Raw genomic sequence first — 25,169 nt, forward strand, 5'->3', positions numbered from 1 at the left:
AATTAAGTCTTCTCAGAAGTTTGTTTGGCCTGACTTAGAAACATGACAACATATAAATGGGTTTTGGTTTGTTTTGTTTTTTGGCATCTCTGTATAACTCTCACATAAAAAGAAGTTAGTTTAGAACTATCTGCTAGTGATATATTTTTAGGGCTTCCACCTGTGTGATTTAAAAGTTAGTGTGACAAAATACTTAATGTTAGGATTCTGAAAGAATTCCAGGTTTTGTGATACACAGAATGTGTGGTAGACATCAAGAGCTGGCTCTTAACCTCTCCCACTCGAACCCTTGTAGAGCCTTCCAGGCATCAGACCCATTAAGATCCCAGTATGCATTTCACTCTGTGCAACTTTTTCTTCCTAATGCTTTCTCCCAAGTAACTTAAATGCCTGAGATGATAATGATTTACCATAAAGGTGAAGTTCCAAAATGCTCTAAAGCATTGTGAGTACCTGGCCTACTGCCCATTTCTGCCTCTTGTTCCCAGCAAAGGCAGTCTCCATTCCCTTTTTAACAATTGAAAAGTTGGTCTCTCTGACTTTCGGATATGCATTTCATCTCTAACTTCCTGTAACCGAGGCTATGATAGGAACTACGCAGCAGTTCCAGGCAAGCAGGCATGTATTCATTAGCCACACGCAAGCAGAACGCACGCAGATGGGAGGAGGGGGGCTCTGCCATGAACCCAAGGCCTCAGCGCATCCTGGCAGCTGCACCCACCAGGGAACTCGTCCCCAGTTAAGGGTGGGCTCTGTATCCGTAACGTACTTTTTTTTTTTTTTTCCTTTAACTGGCCAAGCTTTAGCGGAAAAACTCCTGTGTATTGCCATGGGTTCTTTAAAAGGCAAGTCTAGATCAGTAAGTAAATGCAAAATACCCGCTCTGGGGAGGAGAGGCCGCAGTCCTACTGCAGACACCACAGCAGGGTGGCGGGGCAAAGCCTGGCACAGGCACTTGTTCACATGCCCCAGCTCCGTGGGCTCTCTAACGCCTACGCCGTTATTCTCCTTTTTTGCCGTGGAAGCGTTCCCCGCGTCCTCCCTCGGTTGCCGAGGCTGCTGCTGGCCCCTTCCCTTCCCTTCCCTTCCCTTCCCTCGCCGCGCCCCGACCCGGCCCAGCCCGCCGCTGCTCGCAGCGGGGCGCTGACGTAGGGGGGCGGGGCTGGGCCACGCGACTGCTGAATATTCAAGAGCGGCGATGACTATTGGCGGCCGCTCCCGGAAGTGGGGGGGCCGAGCAGCTGACAGCAACATGGCGGCGGCGGCGGCAGCAGCCGGGCGGCGTGGCGGGGGGTTGGGGCGGCCCCCGGCGCCGGCGGCTGTGCCCGTGGGGGATCTGCCGCCCGCCGGCGAGCTGGTGCGGCCCTCGGTGACAGAGCTGTCCCAAGTGAGGACCAACATCCTGTGCACGGTGCCCGGCTGCGGCAAGGTCCTGCCCAACAGCCCGGCCCTCAACATGCACCTGAGCAAGGCCCACCCGCTCCAGGTACCGCCGCCGCCCCGACTCGGGTCCGCCGCGCGGTGAGGCGAGGTCAGCCCCGCCGGGCGCCTCCCTCCCGCTCAGCCCCGCGGGGGGCTGCGGCGGGAGGTGAGGGAGCGCCCCGCCCCTCACCTCAGCTCGGTCCGTGGGGCTATGTAATGGCGCAGCTCCTTCTTCCGCTCCGGGCCGAAGCCCCCGCGGCCACCGCGGGGCCCCGCCGGAGGTCTGGCCTCGCCCCGCCGGGCGCTGGCGCCTGGGCCTCCTCCCCGCCCCTGCCCCGCTGCGAGGGCTCGCCCCGAGCCGCAGGCCGCCGGCCCCCGCCCGCTGCGGGTGAGGGGATCCGCTCCTGCTCGGCGAGAGGACGAGGCCCCTCGGGGGCCTGCGGCCGTGTGCGGGCCGGGGGGCGTCCCGCGGAGGCGACTGCAGCGTTTGGCTTCGCTGGGGTCTACTTTGTGGAGTGTAGCAAGACTGGGGGGGGGGCGGTATGCTAGATGGGGATAATGAAGCGTTTCTCGTTGTCTCTTCTTTAAATCTCCCCCACGTGAAGAGCCTGTGCAGGTGGATGTGTAAATACAGGAGTGTGTGCCTGTGCGCAGTCTGACCAGTTGTACTGAGAATTCCACTAAAATTACTTACAGAAAATAACCAGTTGTGTACCAGTGCTAAACATAACAAAGGCAGTTAAAAGTTCTTTGGGACTCAGTTTCTGTTATTTCATTTGCTTATTGCTTATCTTTCTGCAGTAAGACAGTATAGCCCCGCTTGTGAGGTGCTATGCAAACATACTGCGTTTCCTACTCTTAGCAGTTGGCAAGCCATCATAATCCAAACGCTGAGTGCTGTTATGCTGGGGTTTTTGTTTGTTTTTTAAAAATGTCTGTGAGCCAAAAAAAACCTAGATGGATGCCATTTTGGAAACGAGCCCTCATTACCATAGTACTCCTGAGAAAACGCAGCATGTACCGGGGGGGAGGAGAGCCACAGTTCAGCAAGCATCTATTTGAGTGTGGGCCTTTCAGAAAAATATCCTTACTTCTCTCAAAATCATAATGCCAAGTGTGTGAGGACAAATCCTATTCCTGGAAAACTTCAAGTGCAACATTCGTAGCTGCATGCTGAAAATGCAGCCCCAGTGGGCAAATAATAAACACACTGGTTTTGTGAAATGGCTCATTACAGAATCAAGCGTGTGTTACAGATGATCATTTGTGATGAACAAAAGGAAATAGTCTCAAGCATACTTGCAATGTCCTATCTCTGATTGTTTTATTTCATTCCCTAATATGAGATAACAACTTTTGTGTGTGTTATCTCTCGCATGTACGTATGAGTGGAGGTACAACAGAAGCTGAAAACGTTCATTCAGGTTTAGCAGACGGTCGTTTTGGTTGTGAGCTTGTACTCTGAGCGTATACAGCAGACAGTGAGGACTGCAGCTAGTGGGTGATGTTCAGGGTATGATGGGTGAGGAAATGCTGCTTTCTCACCAATTGCCTGGATAGCTATTCACTATTGGTGCCTTGTAGAATTATAACATATTTCATACACCTAATTACTAAATCTTGTGATAGCTTGGATAAATACTGAAACAGGGATGGATGCAGATTTTCAGGAACATCTGACTTATTCCAAGGACATTGTAATTGAGAGTAAAATGTTATTGAGGCTTAAGGGAGGCTAATTTTTCTGTACTATGTCTTAGATAAAATATCTTCAGTATTATGCACAGCTTGAGAATGCATCTTGTATGAAAGGATAAAGATACAAAGGTAGAAGGATATAAATCTAGCTGTGTGTTACTCTGTTTCTCCAGAAAAGATGAACTTGGACTACTATTTTAGTTTTAAAAGAGAACTGATTCCCCAGACAAAAAGAATTTAGTAGATTGCATTTGTTAGTGAAACATGAGGAATTAGTGAAGAGGCAGCTTCACAAATGAGATGGTAAGAAGCTGTTGGGGAAGGAGAGAACGTAGTAGTGCTGAAGAGAAGGGAGGTTGACTTAGTTAATGTTCATTAATAAAAGTAGCACCAGTAGGATCTTTTGATACCAAAAACTATGAGGTATTGTCGCTGCAGAGGAAGGACATTTACATAGGAAAGCAAGATTACCCTGCAAAAACAGAGTCACGTGCAGTAGTACAAGGTTATAGTCTTGTGGAATGCTAACAAAATATTTGGTCAGTCCTGGTTTGTAACAGAAATAACTGAGATGGGAAACACTTACAAAAGCTATTTGGTCATACGCGCATGAGCGTTTAGGGTAATGCTGCTGTGAGAAGTGCAATCCTAAAATATGTCGGAAGGATCTTCTCTGTCACTGCTGTAGGGTAGGAATCTGATTCAAATAAGCTAAAATGAACCTAGAAGAGGTGTAGAAAAGGGCTACGAAGCGTGATGAATGGCAAGTGTGTCTGACAAAGGGAAATCAGAAGAATTTGGCTTGTTTGGCCTAACAAAAGAAGATATGATTAAGTGTTGATATGTAAATGTTTATCTTCTGGCTCCTTAGCTTAACTAAGCCAATAAAATATGAGAACAGTGGGTATAAACTGGCACTTAATATATTAGGCTTGAAATTTTTTTTAATTCTTTGGTCTTTCGTCTGTATTATTTTAAGTGGAGAAGGGGAAGACTTCTGTGTGGTTTAAAAATGAAGCTAGAGGAGTTCATGTAAAGGAGAGCATTCTGTGGATTCCTATGATGGCAGGGAGGCTGTAGTCAGTGGTGGACTGGAAAGGGTGGCTTACCCTTGGGGTAGGTTACCCAAATGCAAATATTATACTACCACAATAGTTTTTATAATAAGAATAAATGCACTTCTCTCCATGCTATTTAGTAAAGAAATGCATGATCTGCTGCTGAAAAAAAAATGTTTTAAATAGTTGGTTATGGTCTACTGTAACTTAATGTTTTAAACTAATCCTTTGGAGTAAGCCTTTCTGTTGCAGGAAAGCAAGACGTCACTAAGTTCACCTTGACTAAATCACTAGCAAGGACTGTTACTTTCTGATTTCCGTGTTGTTGCCACAAGCCCGGTCTGAATGTCAGTATTCCTTACAGAATGAGCGTTTGTGCTGTGAGAAGTTAATTGAACAAATATCTACCAATATTGTGGCAGGCGGCTATTATAGAAACGTGGGAAGTAAAATCAGACATACAAGGAAAAGACTTGTGAGAACGTCTGAAATATGACTGGCCAGACAGGTTTCTAAGATGTAAGATTAACCATTTAGAGCCAGGAGGACTTTGAAGATGGTCAAAACAAGATTACTGTCTGGATAGGGTTACTTTATATGTGTAGACTGTCTCTCAACTTGTCACAACAAATTTGTTGTGATCTGTGCCTCGAAAGTCTATGTTCCGGCTGTTAAAAAAGCGTCTTACTCATGTTTATATAGCTTTTAAACACTTGGTGTTATTCTATACTTAGTACTTAAGTAGTTTTAAATAACCTGACTGAGTTTACTTGTTAAGTGCCTGAATATATTTCCCATATTGCCCTGTCATTTGTTGGGTTGTGACATTAAATATAACACACTTTGAACAACTTCTTACTTAGGAATAAGTAACTCCAATTGCCACTTACTAAGCGTATTGATTTCGTCTGCAGTGGGAGAGACCAAACATAGTTTTGACTTAAAGGCAAATCTTTTTTTCTCCTGAATACTTTGAGAATGGCATCTGGTCAAGATGTTTCTGGGTGAACTCAGGGTTAAAAAGTGTAATTGGGGGCAGTGGGGTTGGAACAACTAGATTTCTTTGAGTCATGTTCCTGTTTTGGGCAGTGGCTCTAGGAGGTGCAAAAAGAATCACAGTAGTTATTCAGCGGAGATAAAAAAGGCCTGTTTATGAATAGTTTGTCCATGGGGAAAACTGCTGTACATAAAGATGCTTAGAATGTTAAAACATTACATGAAAACTCCCTTTTTAGAGAATTATTCCAGGTTTTCTTGATGAAATGGCAGTTGATCATTTTGGTTGAGAGCCTCTAAATTTTGCTTCTTTGAGTATGGTATGTCGTTAACAAAAATGAACTTGTGGCAATGTCAGCAAGTAGCAGTGTTGAGTGTGTGGAAATATAACTGAAATATTGCTTGAACGGATACATTTTACACAGAGTAGCTTAGATTGAGAGATGATTTGAGGAAAAACAAAATCATGGAAGTGTCCCGCTCATCTGCTTCATGGTATTCCTGATGTGCAAAAGAAATGAATACTTCAAAAGCAAGGCAGGAGAAGCTCGGAACACAGAGTTCTTGGGTTGTGACTACCTGTAGCTAGGTAAGAAGCGGGGCTGTGAGCGGTGAACCCCTTTGTGTTCTGGCAGCTGCAGTACATACTTTCTGTTTGCTTCACATGGGATGACTGTTGCGCTTGGTGGATTCCTTATGTTTGCTCTAACCTGTGTAAACACGAAGCAGCTGGAGATCTGCCCAAAGAAGGTAGTTAGGGAGTGACTGGTGTAAAATCAACATTCCGCCACTTACCATGCTTACTGTCACTGTCGTCATGCTAAGGAAAATCAGGTGCATAGCTCAAAGAGGGCATGCTCTGGTAATTCTTCCCTAAATAATCATCTTGGGGATGTCATCGTGGACTCCTGTAACTGGCTCTGGGGACTTGGTTGGCCTCCTACTCAGTCTCAGGATGTAAGGAGACTCACAGCTACTCTGAGCATCAGATTGTTAATAGTTCACTTTTAATTTTTTGCTTAGACACAGATGCCTGATGTTTCCACTGAGACACTTTCAGATAGGATATGTCTAGAGGGATACGTCTTGTCTGGTTTCCATGGCTCTGTCCTCAATCGGAATAGGTTCTATGTGGTTGAACAATGTGGACAATCCCACTACTCCGTCCTTTTTATGTGTATTTTGAGGTCCTCTTTCAGCAAGTTATGTTGCTTTCTTCTGTAGTGTACACGTGATGGTCACTGAGGCAGATCACATGGAAAGCACATGTATACCAGTCACTTCATGTTTGGAGGTTCATAATTAGTATACCAGTTGTTAGTTTCATAGACTTAAGTGAGATTTGGTTTATGATCTGAATTAAGTGGCAGAGCGTACTTGGCATTTTTCATTTTATTACAAGTAAACTCTAAATAGTGCCAACAGAATTACAATGTCAGGGAAATGTTGTGTTACACAGTGTGTGACTAATTGTAATGGAGCTTCAAGTAGCCTGTGCTACTAACAAGTAAAACCACATTGAATTGGCAGTGTAGTGTAGTATCTGGAGGGAAAGCTTTTTGGCTCAAATAACACAAAAGGCGGTTATAATTGGCTTGGGGCAGCGAGTATCTTGGTAAAAGTAAATAGTACAGTACCACTACTCTGTAGAGCTCGTTGTAATTTCACTTGGTAATTTTGACGGTGTGTTTGCAAAGTAGCATCCACATAGGTGAAAAACTCCATTTGAACTTTCAAATCACTCAGGAAAGTGCCCTCAACTCATTGAGGCGTGTAAACTCAGTGAGCCAAAGTTGATGTGTATTTTGAATGTTGTCTTCAATATGCAAACCTGTAGAATTGTCAACTTCTCAACTGGTTCTTTTTCAGGATGGAAAAATTAATGCACCAATAAGGAAGGGTTTGAAAACTTCACAGAAATTCTACTGCTGTCCTATTGAAGGTTGCCCTAGAGGACCAAACAGACCATTTTCCCAATTTTCACTTGTAAAACAGGTATTCCTATTTCCTAAAGTACTATTTTCATGCTGACTTAGTCCTGACTGTCTCTACTCCAGAGAGAGTATGCTTTTGCATTCAGATACGAGCAAAGCTTCTCAGCATATATCCAGAAGTTGGAGAATTGTATGCAGAAACTCCACATGGGCATATGGTTAATGAATTTGCATGTTGCTATTAGAGGACTTAAACCTTTTGATCAGGCAGATGCCAGTATGTTCTGCTAAACTAGAAGACAGCCCTTCTCCACAAATTCAAAAGACAGAGAAAGATCAAAGAGGGGGAAAAAAAAATCACAGTAGCGACCAATAAAGGTTTAAAACGTGGCTGATGCTTTTAAACTGCTTTTTCAAGTGGTCAAGAATTAAGAGTTTTTTCTCTGCTTTAGTATCAAAATCCATTTGTTTAATAGTTACCTGTTTAAGAAAACATGTAAGACTTGTTTCTGCATGAGTGAGTTAAAAAAGCACTCTTCTGCTGTTGCTTACCTTGATAAGCTGGGGAGACCATAGGAGATGAGTGGCTAGCACTTGGTGCCGTAAATGAAAAGGAAAAATTCTGATGTCTGCTCTGAAGTTGACCTATTTGACGTGAGACTGTTTGCTCAGTTGTAGATCTTCAGGACTGTGCACATGTTGCAACATATACTTACAACGCTCTTTGGCAAGATTCATTTATGGACTTACTAATGTCCATAGGAAACCTCCAGTAGCGTTAGGACACACAAATCTTTATCTGTTTTAAGATGCACATAGCACAAGCAGATTTGCAAACTTTAAATTCTTTCTGTTGATTTCTTTAAGTTTGTAACTTACTCCTAATTATATTTAAAAAATTTTTAATTCTACTCTTCAATGCTATTTAACAACTAAAAAAATGCAAATATTAATGTCTCCCCTAAACATGATTTTCTTTTTTTTTCTCGTAGCTGAAGGCTAATGTTTACTTTTCATTGTGTATTCTAGCACTTTATGAAAATGCATGCTGAAAAGAAGCACAAATGTGATAAATGTAGTAACTCCTATGGTACAGAATGGTATTTGAAACGGCATATAGAGGTCTGTGGCAAGACTTTCCAGTGTACTTGTGGGTGCCCTTATGCCAGCAGAACAGCATTACTGTCTCATATTTACAGAACTGGCCATGAAATTCCTGCAGAACACAGGTAAAAGCGAAGCAGTTAAGTAATGATATTTATATATTCATCACCGAGTCCTCTTCTGTCTCCCATGTACTGGCTTTTTGTCTCCTTTCTGTTGATTAAATTGGAAATAGGCTCACATTGTTTTACTTGTAAAGCAGTTTGCAGTTTCTTTGTTCTGTTGCTTTTAGTAGTTTCTGTTTTGTGGAAGGCAATGATGATTGTCTAATCAATAAGATCAGGTTTTCCCACATATAAAACAAAAAGTACTGATGACACTGCACTGCATGGCATAAAAATGCTAGTGGTTCTTGTTGCATCTACTTTTACAGTTCTGTGAGAGTAGAGGTGATTTGGAAATGTTTATAGCTGGTAACTGTGGTGTGGAATGCAGTTCAGTTTGTTTTCTTTTATAGTCTAGTCATCTTTGCAAGTATTTGTGGATGGTTTGGTTTTTTTTTAATGCCTCTCTATACATGTTTAGATTTATAGTTGTCTTAATGTGCACATAAGTTTCATAAAGGGTAATCTGTTTCCTGAGGCCTAGCCTGTCTGTCTTGGAGATTCAACTGCTGCAAAATTAAGTTTTGTGTGAAGGAGTGCTAATTGTATCTTCAGTTTCCATGAGAGACCTTTACCTGTACACTAATTTTAAGAGCACTGTCCCTTCAATGCTCAGTCTGAGTTAGCATCGAAGTAACAAATTAAACATGTCTTCAAATCTGAGTGCTTAACGTACAAGGGGGAAGAAGCCATCTAAACTTCCACCTTCGTTTAGAAATAGGTCTCCATAAAGAAGGTAACCTTTTTTTCTGTTTTAAATGGGAGAGTGAGGAATGAAATTTTACAAAACTGAAGTTCATGGAGTCTTTCTATGTTTTAATCAGGATTAGTTGTCTTCTCATATCCAACCTCATCTGTGCCTTCAGTTTATATTTTCAATGCCATGACTCAAAAGAATGGAAGGCAGATGTTTTGTGCTTGAAAGGAGTATAAATTATTGATCTCATGTTCACAGGGATCCTCCTAGTAAGAAAAGGAAAATGGAAACCTCCGTACATAATCAGAAGTTGGCAGAGAAAGCAAATGAAGCATTCATCAATACACACAATAATAATCCTGGCACTCAGGAATTGGAGTCCTCTGAAGTGAAACTAGTGGCCTCTCTTGACGGCTCCTGCAGTTCTAACTTCACGAACCAAATGCAGCCAAAATGTACGCCGAAGATGCTTTTACCAAAGCCCAAGGTGGCTTTGGTTAAACTTCCAGTGATGCAGCTTGCTCACTTGCCTATATATGTCTCTGCAACAGACTCTTCTGTCAAGCCTGCTGTAGTGGCTGTTGATAATCAAGGTTCAGTTGTAAGTACTGTTCATTTATTGCCTCAATCTATAGGAATTCTGATTCCAGCACTGGAGGCAGAAACACTTGTATTTAAAGATAGTATGCCTGTTTCAAAAGTGACAAATTCTGGTGATCATGAACCAGTAAGTACTGGTGTACAAGTTGAGTGGGATAAGGTTACATCGAATAACACAGGGCAAGAGCTAGGGAATGTGTGTCACAAGAATAAAATTTCTTCAATAAATATACAGACTGACTTATCTTATATTTCACAGAACTTTGTACCGGCTGCAGCCTGGACTCCCAGTTCTTCTGTATCCTCTTGCTCTCAGACAGATCTGTCATTCAGTTCACAGGTTTCGTTACCTATCAGCGTACAAACACAGACGCTGCTGCCTGCTTCCAAACTGACTTCATCCATAGCTGCTCAGACTGATGCTTTTAGTCAGGTTTGTTTTCCAACATGTGGCATTTCTAGAGAGACTCAAACCAGTAGGACGCAGGACTCTATTGACGGAAGAGTGCAAATGGACCAGGGTGTAATGTGCAGTGACATCTTTGACAATGTTCATTCATCATATAATGTTTCTACTCACATTGAACTTCCAGAAAACAATTTAATGTCTGCAAATATAGATCAAACCTTGCTGCAAAGGAGTAATTGCAAGAGCCTGAATCAAGATACGGTGAAGTCTGAATCCCTTATCAGCTTCAATACGCAGACTAATATACTTCCACCTCAAAATACGATGGATAATCAAACCCAGACAATGGACCTACTAAGTGATCTGGAAAACATCTTTTCAGGAAACATGTCTGGCCAGACACTGGATAATCGTGGCCTTTTGTCTGAGACAAGTTCTAATGCTGACACACATCTGCCATCTGGTCCATCACAGAGCACAGGAATAGACTTTGACATTGAAGAGTTCTTTTCAGCATCCAATATCCAAACTCAGACTGAAGAGAGCGAGCTGGGTACCCTAAACTCTGAGCCGGTTTTGGAGTCACTGGACATTGAAACTCAGACTGATTTCTTATTTTCAGATAGTGCCACTCAATCATATAGCTGCCGAGGAAATTCTAACTTCTTAGGTTTGGAGATGTTTGACACACAGACACAGACAGACTTGAATTTCTTCTTGGACAGTAATACCCATCTGCCTTTAGGAAGTATTCTGAAACAGTCTAGTTTCTCAATGAGTACTGACTCATCTGATACAGAAACCCAGACGGAAGTATATCTGGCTACTAAAAACATACCTACTCAGAATATTGAAAGCAAAGTCCAGCTCAGCAGCACTGAAACACAGACTATGGATAGCTGCTTTGAGAATCTAGGGAGTTTATTCCTTACCAGCAATGAGACACAGACAGCAATGGATGACTTTCTTCTAGCTGACCTAGCCTGGAATACAATGGAGTCCCAGTTCAGCTCAGTAGAAACACAGACCTGTGAAGAGCTGTGCTCCTTGTTTCAGAGCTCTGACAAGCCCAGCCATTGAGTGCTATGTAATATAACTGTTTCCTGTGGTTTGAAATTAAGTTATTGGGGTGGGAGAGATGACTTGACCGAGTTATCCACTTTGCATTATTGAATGTAGTTACTGTGAGCAGTTGGCCTAAGAGACTTTTCATGCCGAAGGTACTCTGTTGAATATGTAACTTCATGTAAGCTATGTGTGTATAAATGGGGGGGAGGGGGGGCTGTAACATGTTAATGTACATTTGAACCTTAAAAAAAAAATTTGTGGTGCCTATGTTTTTTCCTCAAACTTCTTTACAAAGCTGATACTGCTTTCATTTAAATGGAAGAACTTCTAAAGTTGTTCTATATATCTACTTCTCTCTGTCTATTCCTGGCTTACATATAGGGTTCCAATGTGCTGGACCAAAACCCTGACCTGTCCAATTCAGGTGCTTCCCTGAACTTACGGGGGAGGATTCTGTTAGTGTAAGCTACTTCTGTTTACTTTTTTTAGTAGCTTGTATTTTAAATCCGGCATGGACATAATAAGCCGTATTGTCGTCTTTTACTTTATGCCTTCACAGCTCTTTCTCCTGCATAAGTTGGTATTTTCCAAATACCTGTCAAACACACTAGACACATATAGACTCTTGAATTGTTGAATATATTTATTATTAAAAATATGTAGAAAGCAGTACTTTTTTTTTTTTTTTCTGAGTGGCACTGATGACCTTTGAAGGGTAGGAAAAGAACTTGGAATACGTAATTATAGGGAAAATTAGTATGTTGTCCTTTTAGCTAGTGTAATAAATGGGACTAACATTTTGAGAGTCTTCAGGAGGGATTTGCTTAAATTATTTTTGTCTGTAAGATGCAAATGTTACAATGTGTGTGCCTCAAAGACTGGAATAATTTGTTTTTGCTGAAATTGTCCTAACTTTATTAAGATACAAGTTGAGAAACGTTGCAGTGGTTTATACCTCTATTACCTTAACAGGAATCTTTAGCAATGGGAAATTAAATTCTCTAAAATACTCACTCACCTAGACTTCTGGTTTTGGACTTCCTGCTTCAAAAAACAATTGGAATCCATACAACAGAGCGGGGAGATCAGCTCACAGAAGCCCTTTCAGAACAGCTGTATCTTGCTTTTACACATTGATCTGTAGCCTTCCGTTCCTGCAGCTTTTAGAGAGTTTTTCTGAGTATACTTAAATTGAAACAAACTGATTTTTCAGAGAAGAAACTTGCGAACTCTTGGAATTTTTTTTAATGTTCATCTTTCTCCTCATACCATTGTTTGCAGTATTTTTCATTTGCATGAAAAAAAATTAAGCCAGTTGTGAATGTATGTTGGAATTTGGCCTTAATTAATTTTTATCTCTTACAATCGTACCTGCAAAATGTAGGTCTCTGGTTTTGTCCTGGACAGGTTTTAGTTTCTGTTACTGTAACTGAAGAGAGAAACCTCTTTGTGTCGAGTTCCTGGGCCTGTAACAGACTTTACTCCTCCATTGTGAGAGGAGAGGTATTGGCTGCATGTTTACTGGGCAGCCCATCAGTAAATGTATGTCCAAGCCTTAGTTTTTGAAGACTTGCTATGCTTTGTGCTTCATATCTTCAACTCAAGGATGTGGGAGTTAAGTTACTCATCCATTGCAGCTAGCTTGTTTTGTTGAAAATGAGCAATACCTTTTTTTTTTGTTTCTTCCTACCACTCTTTACCATAGTTAACACCCTAATATGGTAAGCGTCTATACTTTTACTGGAAATAATCTCTTTAGATTAACCCTGAAACTCATGTTTTCCTCCTGAAAAACTCCTGAAACCACAGCTGTGTTGCCTGTTTAATTTTTCAACATTTCTAGGTGTGAGTTCAGACACTTCCAGTCTTTGGCTGAAGAAACTGCAGAAAGGAATCCTGCAGTTCCCCCCAGGAGTACAGTAGTTCTGCTTTGGGGAAAGTCCCCCCATGTTTCACAGTGCCTAGAGTTCTGATCTTAAAGGTGGGATATATTAAAAAAAGGAAGGTGTCGCTTGTAATTCTGTTTCTTCTGAAGATATGACTGATTCATATTTACCTGCCTACTTTGAAATTGGGAAATAAAATAAATGACAAAATTAGGTTAATTTATTCTATTGCAGAATTTTTCTAGTAATCTTGCATCTTCAGGTTTTAAAGTGTTTTTCCTTCTCCTTTCTTCCCCTGGCTGGAATACCAGAGAAGATTTTTTTCATACATAGGCTTCTGTGTTTCCTATGTGCAAGTTGTCTGTACTGATGCGTGAAAGAGCAGCAGTTACGTTAAATCTGGTTGGGGAAAACTGCATTTTCCACACCTGTAGACAGCAGAAGTGAGAAGCTGTTCATTACCTCTGAATTTAGAAAGTCGTTCTTTTTTCTGCAAGAGAAGGAATCCTGGGTGATGAGGAGCAGAATTACAGAAGGCTTTGAATTGTAGCCATCTGAGAGACCAGCTCGCATATAAAGAAGTTTGAAACTAATTTACAAATCAGAATGAGAATTGCCACGTTCTTATGATGTAAGCCAAAGCTCCCAACATCAGTGACTATCAGGAAAAAAAAAAAAGGTTTGTGTGGACGCAATCTTACAATGTAATCATTACTCATTTATTGTACTGTGTAATTAAAAGTATTTATGAGCTTCGTGTGTTTTATTAGAACATGCAAATACCATTCCTTTCCCTCATCCTATGGGTTTAAAATAGTTTGAACTTTAATTAGGTGAACAGAGTACTACAACATGAAATTATTCATTGAAAGTGCAGTATTAAGAAATCATTAAATATGTCTGCATTGTCTTAGGGGAGTGGCTCATTCTGACCAAAATTAACTTCTTTCTTCACAAATTTGGTTCTCCATAAATTATTCATAAAAGTCAGAAACAGGTTTGGATCCTATGTTGCTGGCAGATGTCACTCAGTTTGGATTTATTAAGTATTTTTGTGAAAATGTGAAGACTGCAACCAGGCTTCATAGTTTGCTGAATCCCACAGTAAACCTAATGAAACATGATCTGAAATACTGTTGCTGAATATTACAAATTCTTCAAATTTGAACAAGTTCTTTAAAATGGCTAATTTTCTATTTTGGCCGTTGTTTTAAAAATAAACTTCAGTCAGAAGTATTTCTTGGTAGTACTAAAATGATACTTAGCTCCCTTTTTCTGCAGTTTGTCTCTGATTTGATTTTCAAGGCACTGTCTCTATTGTAAGTATTGGTCAGCAGTGACTTACTACTTTGCTTGTTCTCTTTTATGTCCTCTACTGCCATTTGAACTGCTGTACAGAAAGGAACATCAGATTCTCCGTAGCCTCTTAGCACAAATTTTTATCTGGAAGTGATACTAATGTTACTTCTACTTACTCTTTGCATTTCCTGTTTAATTCTGTTATGCTGTGATTGCTGGATCTTGATCTGGATGCCTGTGTAATGCTACTCTAAATTTGAATTGGTCATTTTTGTAGTTTCACTTGAGCTTTTCTTTAGTATATAAAAAATCAAACAAATGAAACATAGCAAATTTGGGACATGCATTCTATGAGAACATAAGCACAATACAGCTGAAAAATGAGAGGTCTGTCGTGTTGCCTTCCATGTTTGTCACAATGCTAAAAGTTTTTAGGACAGTAGATGTCTGTTTCTTCTACTTTTGGCTTTATTTGCATCTATTTCCACTAATATGCTTGTAAATATTTCTTTCTGCTTTGGGTAGGGAGGGAATCTTCCCCCAACTCTTCATGTCAGCCTGGAGAAATTGGTACTTTAAAGTCAGAGTTTACTAACGCTACGTATTCTTAGCTATGCAAAGCTGCTTATGTCTAGAGAATTTTCACTTCCAAAGGATATTAAATCTTAAAATATATATATACACACTTGTGGCTGTAAATTAGACAGCTGTAAAACAAGCCTTGTGAGACCATGTCTAGTTTTGAACAATTCAATCAGTGTCTGTAACTTAGTGTGTGTAACTAACACTCCTTACGAATTTTTATTCCAAGGCACACATGCAGTCATTCTTTCTGTTGAGAACAAAAGGCTGAATTTCCCTGCTAGTCATATGTACCTTGATTGTGTAGAGGCAACAGAGCAAAGAAAGATGACTGCCTTCCACCGTTTTAAATCTTTACCCTGCCAACACATGCTCATGTGCTTACTCAGTTCTGAATTGATTTTTTGCAAGGCTGGGTAGAGATGAGAGTGTTGGCAGGATTGGGATCTTAGGGTGTTAGGGTTTTTTAAATAGCCTTTCAAACACAGGGTAAGTCAATAGGACTGACACATACTGAGTCAACATAGGGTGCTCAACTTGCAAAAGAATAAGTTACTGAAATGACAACTCGGAGTGAACCAAATGTACTTGCCTTTATTATTAAGGTTGTACAGCTTCCTTTGCTTTAATCTGTTTCTGAAGTGGTGGTGTTTTTTCAAACATGATCTTAATGTACAATTTACTGTTCACAAATACATTCACACCAAAAGGTTGCTAACGTTCTGGGCCTTGCAAGCTTTTTCATTCATGTTTGGTTTGAGGTGCTGCTATGCTTGTCTTCCTAGTAGAACAGGCCTACTGTAAACAGACTTCCATTAATAACTTTATATGAACACTATGAGGATAGGGCTGTTCAATGGGAGCAAGCTTCAATGCATGGTGTGAACATGCGTCTTCTGTTTCTTTTGTTGACATTTTCAAACAGTTGATGTGAATTTAAATGTGTGCTAGAAGGATTTGCTGCTTAGAGCATGACTGAATTTTCTTGTTTAAAATGCCATTGCTATGCAATGACCAGAATCGAGGAACTACATCGTTCATCTCTGCATTGCCTTGCAGTCATGGTATGTTTGGGTATGTTTGCATTCGTGCGCATGACTCTTCCACTTCATCAAAAATGTAATCAGACAGCCTGAAACAGTGGAAACTCCTGAAGGAACTGCTGAGTTAAACAACAGGAGTCCTTTACTTCTGATTCTTTTTCATATACTGGCTTTACAGCAGTATGTTCAACATAACTAGCAGTGGAATATAATAGATGACTTGTGATGATGTAAACTGTACATTTCACAGCAACTAATGCTTTACATGCATGCTTCAAGCAATTGCATGCAGAGCTAGATTGACAGTACTTCTATCTACAGATATTTGCAAGTGCATCTGTGATAAAGCTAGATATGAAAGGTAGCCATATTTGTTTCAGCTTACAGAATTCAACACCTGATTATGATCCAATTTAAACTTGTAATTATTTGGAATGGATGAGTAATACATCTCATGGGTGAGTCGTTCCTAAAGCATGTGTGAGTTAATAAGGCTGAGAAATGTCCTTAAAATATTTTTCTTCTCATCACTGGTGGGGTTTTGATCTAGTGGACAAATTACATTTTCAGAGGATGTCCACGTTTAATTCTTGCTATTTAAGCCAGTAAACTTGCAATGAGCAAACAAAAGCAAGCATTCATTTCTTAGACCTATTCTACAAGTGACAATCCCAAAGAAGGAATGTTGTCCTAGTAATTGTGAAACTTTTAAGTATATTAATGCATGCAGAGGAAACCTTGTGCCAAAATACTGTTTCATCTTTCCCTCTGTCGGAAACTGAAGCGTTACACAAAGCTACGAGTAAGTTATTCACAAGTATTGAAATGTTTTGTTCACAAATGAAGCACTTACTTAGTCCTGTAAATTATACATATTTTGGAATAAAGTTAACTTCAATCAATTTTTGCCTTCTGTTTTAATGGCTGTGATCTCCTGCCTGCAGAGGCATGGGTGGGGTATTGAGTGCCTGTTGTCAGGTACCACCCATTGCTCCTTAACATCTTACCTTTTGAAAGCTGGGTGTCTTTTGAATTGGTAGAGATGTGGTAGATTAAAACTATCTTACAATGTAAGTCCTTGATCTCCAGAGATGGCAAAAGTCTTCCTGTGCAGTCCTGCTTCTCAGTGAATCCTGGGAAGTGTAAACTCGCAACACAAATGTAATCAGAATGTCAAGATGCTACATTTCATAAACTGGAAACAAATCCATTCGAGAGGTTCTTTGCTGTAAGTGAACCCATGCATAGACTTCCGTGTGGAATCTGATGCATACAGGCTGGCCTGGATTCTTCTGACTAGCAGCATCCAGGCTGGCTGCACTAGTGGTGCTCCCTCTCAAACCTCTCGGCAGTGCATGCAAATTTTAGTCTTTAATTACCTTGTACACACAATGGAATAACTCTACAGTTTCAGCTCACTGACAGGTGCCTTTCTTCTACAAGACTCTCAGAACAGAAGGATTACTTTGCATTCTTCCTCTACCTTACCATCCACTCCTCCTGTAATTTTCAAGATCTCTAGAGTCATAAGTAACATCAAGTAGAAATTCAACTGCATTATGATGATTAGTTTTCAGAGTATCCTACTAGAAAATTACAGTCCTTTCTAACAGCTTATATTATTTTGCAATATATTTTATGTAACAGAAAATAATTTTGCCACTATGAATATTTAAAAAAAAAAAAAACTAGAGTAGGTTGATTTGGAGTATGGATCATACTTTGTCCCTTTTCTTCCTCTACAGTTCCCATGCTTAGTCATGATCCCACCATTTTCTGTTAGTTGGAGGATATAAAATGCTGATTCCTAGTGTTACCTGTATACCTTGTATATATAATTCAGAGTAGGTGAATAAGTGGGTGCTCCTTGACTGAAAGTTCATCTGTACTGTTACGGCTATAGTCATGGATGAAACATTCTCTGACGTATGGCAGGCTGCTGTTTTCAGTCCTGTCATACTCCAAGGTAAGTATTTGCACAAGGCAGCGTTCAGCCCTAGTGGAAAATATGGAAGGTATTTCCAGAGGGGAGTATGTCATCAGTATCTAGAAACTAAATTCCTGTTCAGAGCATTTAAAATTATGAAAGAGTCAAATTTATAAGATGCTGACTATCCTTTTAGGAATAATAGCCCTATTCCTGTTGTAGGAATGCTTCTGCTTAGTTTAGGCTGAGTTATTCCAGGCTTTTCATTATTCAGAACAGATTTGGCCCATGGACAAAAGTCAGACACTTTGACAGACTGATCCTCATGAAACTTCCACAAATGGTAGACAGTCTAAAAGGCAGGACAAATGAACTCTTGAGAAGAAGATAATGGCTGCCTAGAAGAGAAGCCTCATGTATTTTTTAACTACTTTCTTGTTTGCTGTTGCTGAGAATTCACTTATTTCTTCTTCTGGCAGTGAAAGCATCCCTGACCGGTTTGTGTTTAGTTCCTGAGTTTCCTTCACTTAAAGAAATTGCATGCTGGCAAGCTGATTGTTTTCTGTCAAAACAATAGAATTAGAGGCAGATTTTCTTTCTGGCTTCAGGATTTGACAATGAGATCTCTGGAATCAGTCCTTTGGCAGTTTGGACCTAAAACAAAAGGGAAAAAAATGTTGATTTAACTTTCAGGTGTTCCATCATTGTATTTTTACATTGTTGTCAAGAATTCCCTTTTCGCTTGTTTTGTTTTGGCACTTTGAATACAGGAAGCACTTCTAGCTGATCTAGCCCTTAAGTTTATTTCCTTCCCTTGAACAGGAATGGCTTTAGTCTTGAGAGAATTTACACGTAAACAAGAAGTTGCTGTTTCCTGTGGTAGAAGAACCCAGTGTATTCAAGGGCACATAACTTGATTAAGCTTACGATGGCTGAAGTGTTGTGTGTGGCTTAAGTCTTTATGTTCTAGGCCTTTAGTTAGCAGCTTTTCTCATCTTCTGCTACTGGTCTTGTAGCAATAACCTGAGAGTGTGGTTCTTAAAAATATTATCTTGTATCAGGTTGTAGTAAAACCTCTGTCTAATCTGTCTGATTTGACAGTTTCAAAACCGCAGCAAAAATCATATCTGGCATGAAACGCTGGAAAACATGGGAATAAAGTTTATAGTTTTCCCTGCAATAAACTTTTTTTCTGTAGTCCTAAATAATTTACTACCTGTCTGCAATGGCTGCAACTTGAAATTACTATAACAAACATGTTTGACTTTACTTACTGTTAATTAGTAATGCAGTTCATTTTTCAGTTTTCTCACTGAAGCAGCAGTATTTTCAGTTGTCTGAATGGGCGAGACCATCTTCCCTCCTAGACTATGGAAAATGTTACTAGTTTCACAGATACATGTATGTTTGAATTTTCTGTTTAGCAGAAAACAGGACTGAAACAAGTATGAATGTATTTATCTTGGAGCTATTTGTGAAGGATGTTTCTTTTGTAGAGCTTGCATTTTATATCTAAACATGAAAAACAGGATTAGAAAAGATACTACCATAGTGGGAAGGTTACAAAGAAAGGAAGGAAATGGAGGGTGTCTCTGTTCTGTCAGAATGATACTGCACTTGTGTAAGTGTAGCACCATAATTGAATACCAGTTAGGACAAGTTACTACAACAAAAAGTGTATGTTTCCTGGAAATTAACAACCAAGATAGAGCTTGACTCCAGATAGTCATTGGCTGAGGTGTTCAGATATCCAGAGTATTGAAAGAGACACAAGATGCATATGGATCATAGTATCAGCTCTAATGACCTATTTTTAATAGAGCTTTATAACTTTTTAGTAGGTTCTTTAGAACTTTCCCTCTTGACTTGCAACAAAATACCAAACAGGTATAAAAAACTACTGCCTTTTCAGATTGAAATGTTTAGCTTTTGTTCTTCAGGAAGAGTGAGGGAATGCAGAAGACAGTAATCCTGTCAGCAGCCTTGTGCCGTTTCTGGCATAGGTGCTTACTTTGTTCGCCATTCAGTAGGTGGCACTCCTCTCCCCAATACAGAGGTACCGTCGCTTGAAAAATCCCATTTGCTACCAGAAAAATGTTGGCCCTGTTCTAACCTCCAGTGCAACAACTCTCATACTCTGCATCTTAAGCTGATGTGCCACTCCATTTCAAGAAATGCTCCCTAAAGAATCGTAACATACTTTCTATACAAATTAGTGTTCTAAAAGGTTTCCAGATTTCCCTAAGCAATTCCCAGGAAAATTTGTATTAGGAGACAAAGCAAACTGCTTGGAGCTGTTATTTAATGCTAGCACTCAGCTCCTGCATTCTTCTCTATAGGTCATTTCATTGAGTATTGGGTGAAGAGATGAAGCCATGTCATCCTTCCATTTTTTTAAAGGAATAAAACACATTTAGATATGTAGAATACATATCACCTATTTTACTGAAACTATGCCTCTAGAAGGTGATTATTCTTTAGCTCTGATGTTGAGATACCTGAAGATGAACACGATTAACAAATTGATGCCAGAAAACTACTAAAAACTACATTTATGCATGTTTATTAGTAAAGAAATTAATCTAAAAAGACATTGAATTCCTCCATCTGTTTTAAAGTGGAAACCATATGCTGCTGGGAGCCTTGCACTGGTATTATCTTTCCCTATTCCAAATGTTTATCAAAGCATCAGAAGAGGGGAAGAGTAAGTTGCAACCAATCTCTGTCCTGAATGCTGAACTGAATTGCAGTTACCCATGTATCTGTGGAAAGACTCTGTTTTACTTCGGTTTTTGTTTAACACAAAAGCAAAAGAGAACTTGATCTGAAAGTCCCTCATTTAGTACGAGATGAAACAAGAATAAGTGAATAACAGAATGCACAGAACACATATTAAATGGAAACAAGCAAAGAACACATTAACAGGATTTAAAAAATGAATCTACTTACAACGAGTAAGAAAAAATAATTCAAAGTAACTGTCAGTCCCAGCACTGTCTGCTTTCCAGGTAATTTCCATTTCTTTGAGGTGCCCAATTAGCAAGGAATGTATACAAATGTTTCTCTGTGAAGATCAATAGGATTAAGCACTGTTTAAGTTAAGAATATTATTAAATGCCTTGCGGAGTAGCGTGGATTTAAGAATGTTCCTAAAGTTAGGCATTGCTTCAGCGCTCAGCAGCATCAAATACCTAATTACCATGCTAGGCTATGGTAGTCATTCAGAGTGAATCTAAATGAAGAGGTTGCACTTCATCCCCAGAATAAGCTATTTAAGGCTCTAATGAATCTGTCTTATGGAAGAAGAAACTAAACCTACATGAAAGTAATTGGCGTTCATCACCTTATAATGCTATTAATAGCATCTACAAAAACTACAAATATCCACATTGCTCACAAGGAAATTTTATTTTTTTCTCACAGTCTAACAAGCCTAAAAAAAAGCATGAAATTACAATATAGAAATGTTAGGTCAGTCTAGCTGGCACTGCAGCTCCTGCAGCGTGACTGACTGTTAAGGGAGGTAATCCAGAAAGCAGTGGAACCTCCTGCGTTTTTTATTCGTTTCCTTCCTTGACCTCAACATACCTGTTCCTGACATTATCGGTTAAAGAGCCCTGGATGTCATCCTGTTTTATATATCGTTTTTGGTTTGTATGTGGAATCTGCATATGGGTATGACAACTGTTCTTTTTAAAAGCAATAGGATTAGAAATGGTTGCAATACTTCTGTCTGATGTAAAAGCACAGTGCCAGTGTAACTGCTCAGGATCTTCCTGCAGGAGTGAGACCTTTGTATGGCTTGAGATAAATTACAATTCATGAACTTGTATTTTTGTCCCCTCACTTTATCATTCACAATGTCAGCTCCTTTTTCACCCTTCTGCTCTGTTGCGCTAACATGGTGACTACAGGAAGCAATCTCAGCTGAAGTACCATTGAGCATCTTCTGAGCGATAATGGCTTTTGTATTTCTTCCAAGAAGGGTCTGAAGTATCCTTGGGAGTGGCATTTGTCACAGGTGGAAGTGCTTGTGAAGACTTAATGATTCAGAGCCATTTGGATCAAGCACATCAATCTATGCCTTACAGCTTCTGGATTTTTCACATCTTCCAGGTTCCACAGACAGTGTTCTTTTTATTGGCAGGTTCTTCATTTCACCTTGGAATGTTTGAACAGTGTAACTTGTTACGTATTTCCATTTTAATGCCGTATGTTGTAGGACAACAGTTAGACTTCCTAGAATGGGTTGAAATCTCTTCCTTTCTGAAGCTGTATCAGCTGTGGCATCTACGCTTAACTCGCCTTCTGATTTTGATTGATTTCTTGTGGTCTTGGCTTCTTGACCTATGCTGTTGTCAATAGATTGCAACATGTCTAAGCAAAACTGGCAATTGGAAGTTTCATTTGCCTTGCATTTCTTGGCTTGTTTTTGCAGCTGGAAGCAGGCAAGTGAATCAGTTTTACCCCAGCCTTGCACCGGGAAATAGAGAAACATGTTAAATCTAAGACAAGCCAGAGCATTGTAAGAAGAAAAATGTAGAAGAAATAGTCTTTGCTGATGTAACTGAACACTCATGCTATTTGCATTTTCTTCCGAGTACAAAATAATAAGTAACTGTAATTCCTCACTGGTCCTATTTTGTAACGTTGCATAGTGACAGACCTCCTGAACGGAAAGAAGGAACTGAGGGGTTTCGTAGCCCCTCCCCACGGTTTTCAGTTTTACCCCGAGAGAGAACAGATTAATCTAACCTCTGATGCGGTCATTTGTGACAAGTGAACCCTGCTCCCTCCATCAGTGTCTCGGAGGACATTTTTCTTCACACCTTTTCTTCACCATGGGTATAAAAGTGATTATAAAAAAACATCCCCAAATCTCTATAAAAGGATTCCAAAGCGGTTAGCCGAGGCACCTGACGTTCGCTGCCTCCGAACCAGCCGCGGGCGCCGGCCCCCCGCAGACACCCGCCGCCCGCTCCCGCTCCGCTTCCTGAGGCGGGCCGCTGCTCCGCCCGCCTCACCCCGCGGGCCGCTGCTCCCCGCAACGGCCTGAGGCGGCGGGGGGCGCCCTCCTGCTCCGGCGCCCAGCGGTTACCCGGGCAACGCGGGGGGCGCGCGGCGGCGCCACAACGTTCCGTGGGGAAATGGCGGGGCTCCTGCGTGAGGCCTGTTCGTGAAGGGAAAACGCCGAATTGGCCTTGGGAGAGCTGTCCGGGCCGCGGGGCGCTGCGGGGGAGCTCCTGAGGTCGCTCCCGAGCTCAGTTGATCCCGCGGGTCCTGGGATTTGCATGGCTATGGCAGAGCCTTGTATCCGGAAGCTGGCCACTGGTTGGAAGATGGCCGGTGGGGAAGGACTCTGAAGCCTAATGACGGGCGGGTGTCTAGGAGCCGTCAGCCACGAATGGCAAATGGGAGAAACGACAGAACCGGGCACCTTGGAAGCAAAAAACGAGGGGAGTGCTGAAAGGGGCACAAGGAAGGAGAGAGCCTATACGGAGGTTTAAAAATATGAATAGGAAGGGAGTAGTGCGTATGAGAAAAATGGGTGCAAAATGACCAAATAGGAGGAAAAGGAAAGAAAACCTGTGGGACAGGTGAAGAAAACAACAAATAAAAAAATGAGGAGACAAATTGATCTTACAATATAAGGAATCCAAATAATCTCTTACAATGAATCACTGCCTGACCCATGGGTCTTTAAGTATGAAAAAAATATAAAAATGAAAGCCAAGCATACAATGAGCATAAATTTATGTCTAAAATCATTAACTACACTACTGAGACCATTTGCAGTTGCTAGAAAGTCCTGTGGTTATTTTATAACATGGATGGTATGAAGACTGAGTCACAAGCGCTTTTACCAGAAGATGGGATTTGGGGACATCCTGAAGTGCATTTATTCAGATATTTGCATGGAAATCTATGTTAGAAGTTCTAGGACTGAAAGAGTCCTAGTCCTGCTAGCTGTTACTTAATCCTTGTTAAAAACATTCAGTCCTTTTTAAAACAACAGAACTATTTATATAAGAAAAATACTTTAAATGCTCTTTGTCATCTTCTCCACAAAATGAGATACATCTGTGTGTTTTGTTTTTTTTTTTTCTTTTCCACTGTTGTCTTAATTGGGGCTTTTTTTAGCTTACGCTCTCTCCAGAAGTCTTAAGCCAATCACTTAGAGTCAACAGAGGTGGTTAATGCTTAACGAATAAAATTGTGTGTGAGCTTCATCATATAGTAAGGCAGATTCACAAGGTCATGAACTGAGGTAAACTCTTACAATTCTATTTTCTTGTTAATATTGTATCTTCATTTGGATCCCGATATTTAAAAACAAAACAAAACAGAACAAAACAAACCCAAACAAACAAACCAACCACAAAGCAACCTTTCCAAGTGTCACATCTCTGTTTAGCAGAACATGCAGCCCTTTGGAAATTATTCACTGATCTCTGTTTGACATCAAATGTTGTTGATACAACTCTGTGAATCACACAACTTGCATCTTAATAGATAAAGACTACATATCCTGGTTAGGTGAAGATAATATTTGCTACAGAAGATTGATACCATTGTTCTTTAACAGAATACTTAATTTTATATATATTTTATATATATTTTTATATATAAATATATAATATATAATATTTTATATATAATATGTAGTTATATATTATATATTATATAATATATTATATATTATATATAAAATATTATATATTATATATTTTAATATAAAAAAATATATATACACACCTCAGGCATATTACCTAATTCTGATCTGGCACTTCTCGGAGATGTGACTAAGAGACTTTCTTGAGGAAATTCATAAAGTCTGATGTAATCATTAACATGAAATGGTGTGGGAAGGTATTTTTAAAGTATATGCATGCAGAACAAGTGTATCATGCAAGGCTTACAAACTGTCAGTGTAAATACCATTGTTAGATTCATTTAGTCATGTATGATTATTAAACTCGTGGGTGATATTCTCGTGTAACACCTACCTAGTTCATCAGCTTCAGAAGAGCTGCACAGATACGAGAGTAGAAGCTGACCTTTCCAATTCACATACTGAGTCACAACTTCATCTCGAAAGCTGATGTAATCGTAAACGCACTTCGCCTTTACATCCATTTTATCTTCCTACGATTCTCATTACTAAAAATAAACCTGTTCTGGGAAGTTAAAGTGGACATGTGACAGCGGCCACTTTGGATAAGCCCCAGCACTCAGACACTCCTCCCTATTAATGGTTCCATCGTAGTTCTGCCTAATGCTC

General features: G+C 40.2%; 1 protein-coding gene and 1 long non-coding RNA gene across 3 annotated transcripts; one reads left to right on the plus strand and one right to left on the minus strand.

Annotated features, from left to right (window-relative positions):
* Positions 1-1,207: 1,207 nt before the first annotated feature.
* ATMIN (ATM interactor) lies at positions 1,208-16,862 on the plus strand. 2 transcript variants are annotated; one of them, XM_075510882.1, is made up of 5 exons: positions 1,208-1,486; positions 7,044-7,169; positions 8,138-8,337; positions 9,332-9,674; positions 9,933-16,862. In XM_075510882.1, exons 1-5 carry the CDS (start codon positions 1,253-1,255, stop codon positions 11,160-11,162), a joined length of 2,133 nt encoding a protein of 710 aa, XP_075366997.1. In that variant the 5' UTR covers positions 1,208-1,252; the 3' UTR covers positions 11,163-16,862. The 2 variants fall into 2 exon arrangements, with proteins under 2 accessions (XP_075366997.1, XP_075366996.1); XM_075510881.1 differs by having other exon boundaries at positions 9,332-16,862.
* Positions 16,863-17,791: 929 nt separating this feature from the next.
* On the minus strand, positions 17,792-23,106 carry LOC142414038 (uncharacterized). Its single transcript, XR_012776963.1, has 3 exons — positions 22,643-23,106; positions 19,162-19,255; positions 17,792-18,541 (listed from the first exon to the last, which is right to left on the minus strand). It is a non-coding gene; the product is annotated as an uncharacterized LOC142414038 (long non-coding RNA).
* Positions 23,107-25,169: the final 2,063 nt, after the last annotated feature.

This window comes from Mycteria americana, chromosome 8 (assembly GCF_035582795.1).
Source record: "Mycteria americana isolate JAX WOST 10 ecotype Jacksonville Zoo and Gardens chromosome 8, USCA_MyAme_1.0, whole genome shotgun sequence".
Taxonomy (NCBI): Eukaryota; Metazoa; Chordata; class Aves; order Ciconiiformes; family Ciconiidae; genus Mycteria; species Mycteria americana.

Bases quoted from the DNA above. Each gene is read 5' to 3' on its own strand.
- ATMIN (XM_075510881.1), top strand. From the start codon at position 1,253: ATGGCGGCGGCGGCGGCAGCAGCCGGGCGGCGTGGCGGGGGGTTGGGG. The intron at 1,487-7,043 runs GTACCGCCGCCG...GTTCTTTTTCAG, and splicing joins GCAAGGCCCACCCGCTCCAG to GATGGAAAAATTAATGCACC. The intron at 7,170-8,137 runs GTATTCCTATTT...TGTGTATTCTAG, and splicing joins AATTTTCACTTGTAAAACAG to CACTTTATGAAAATGCATGC.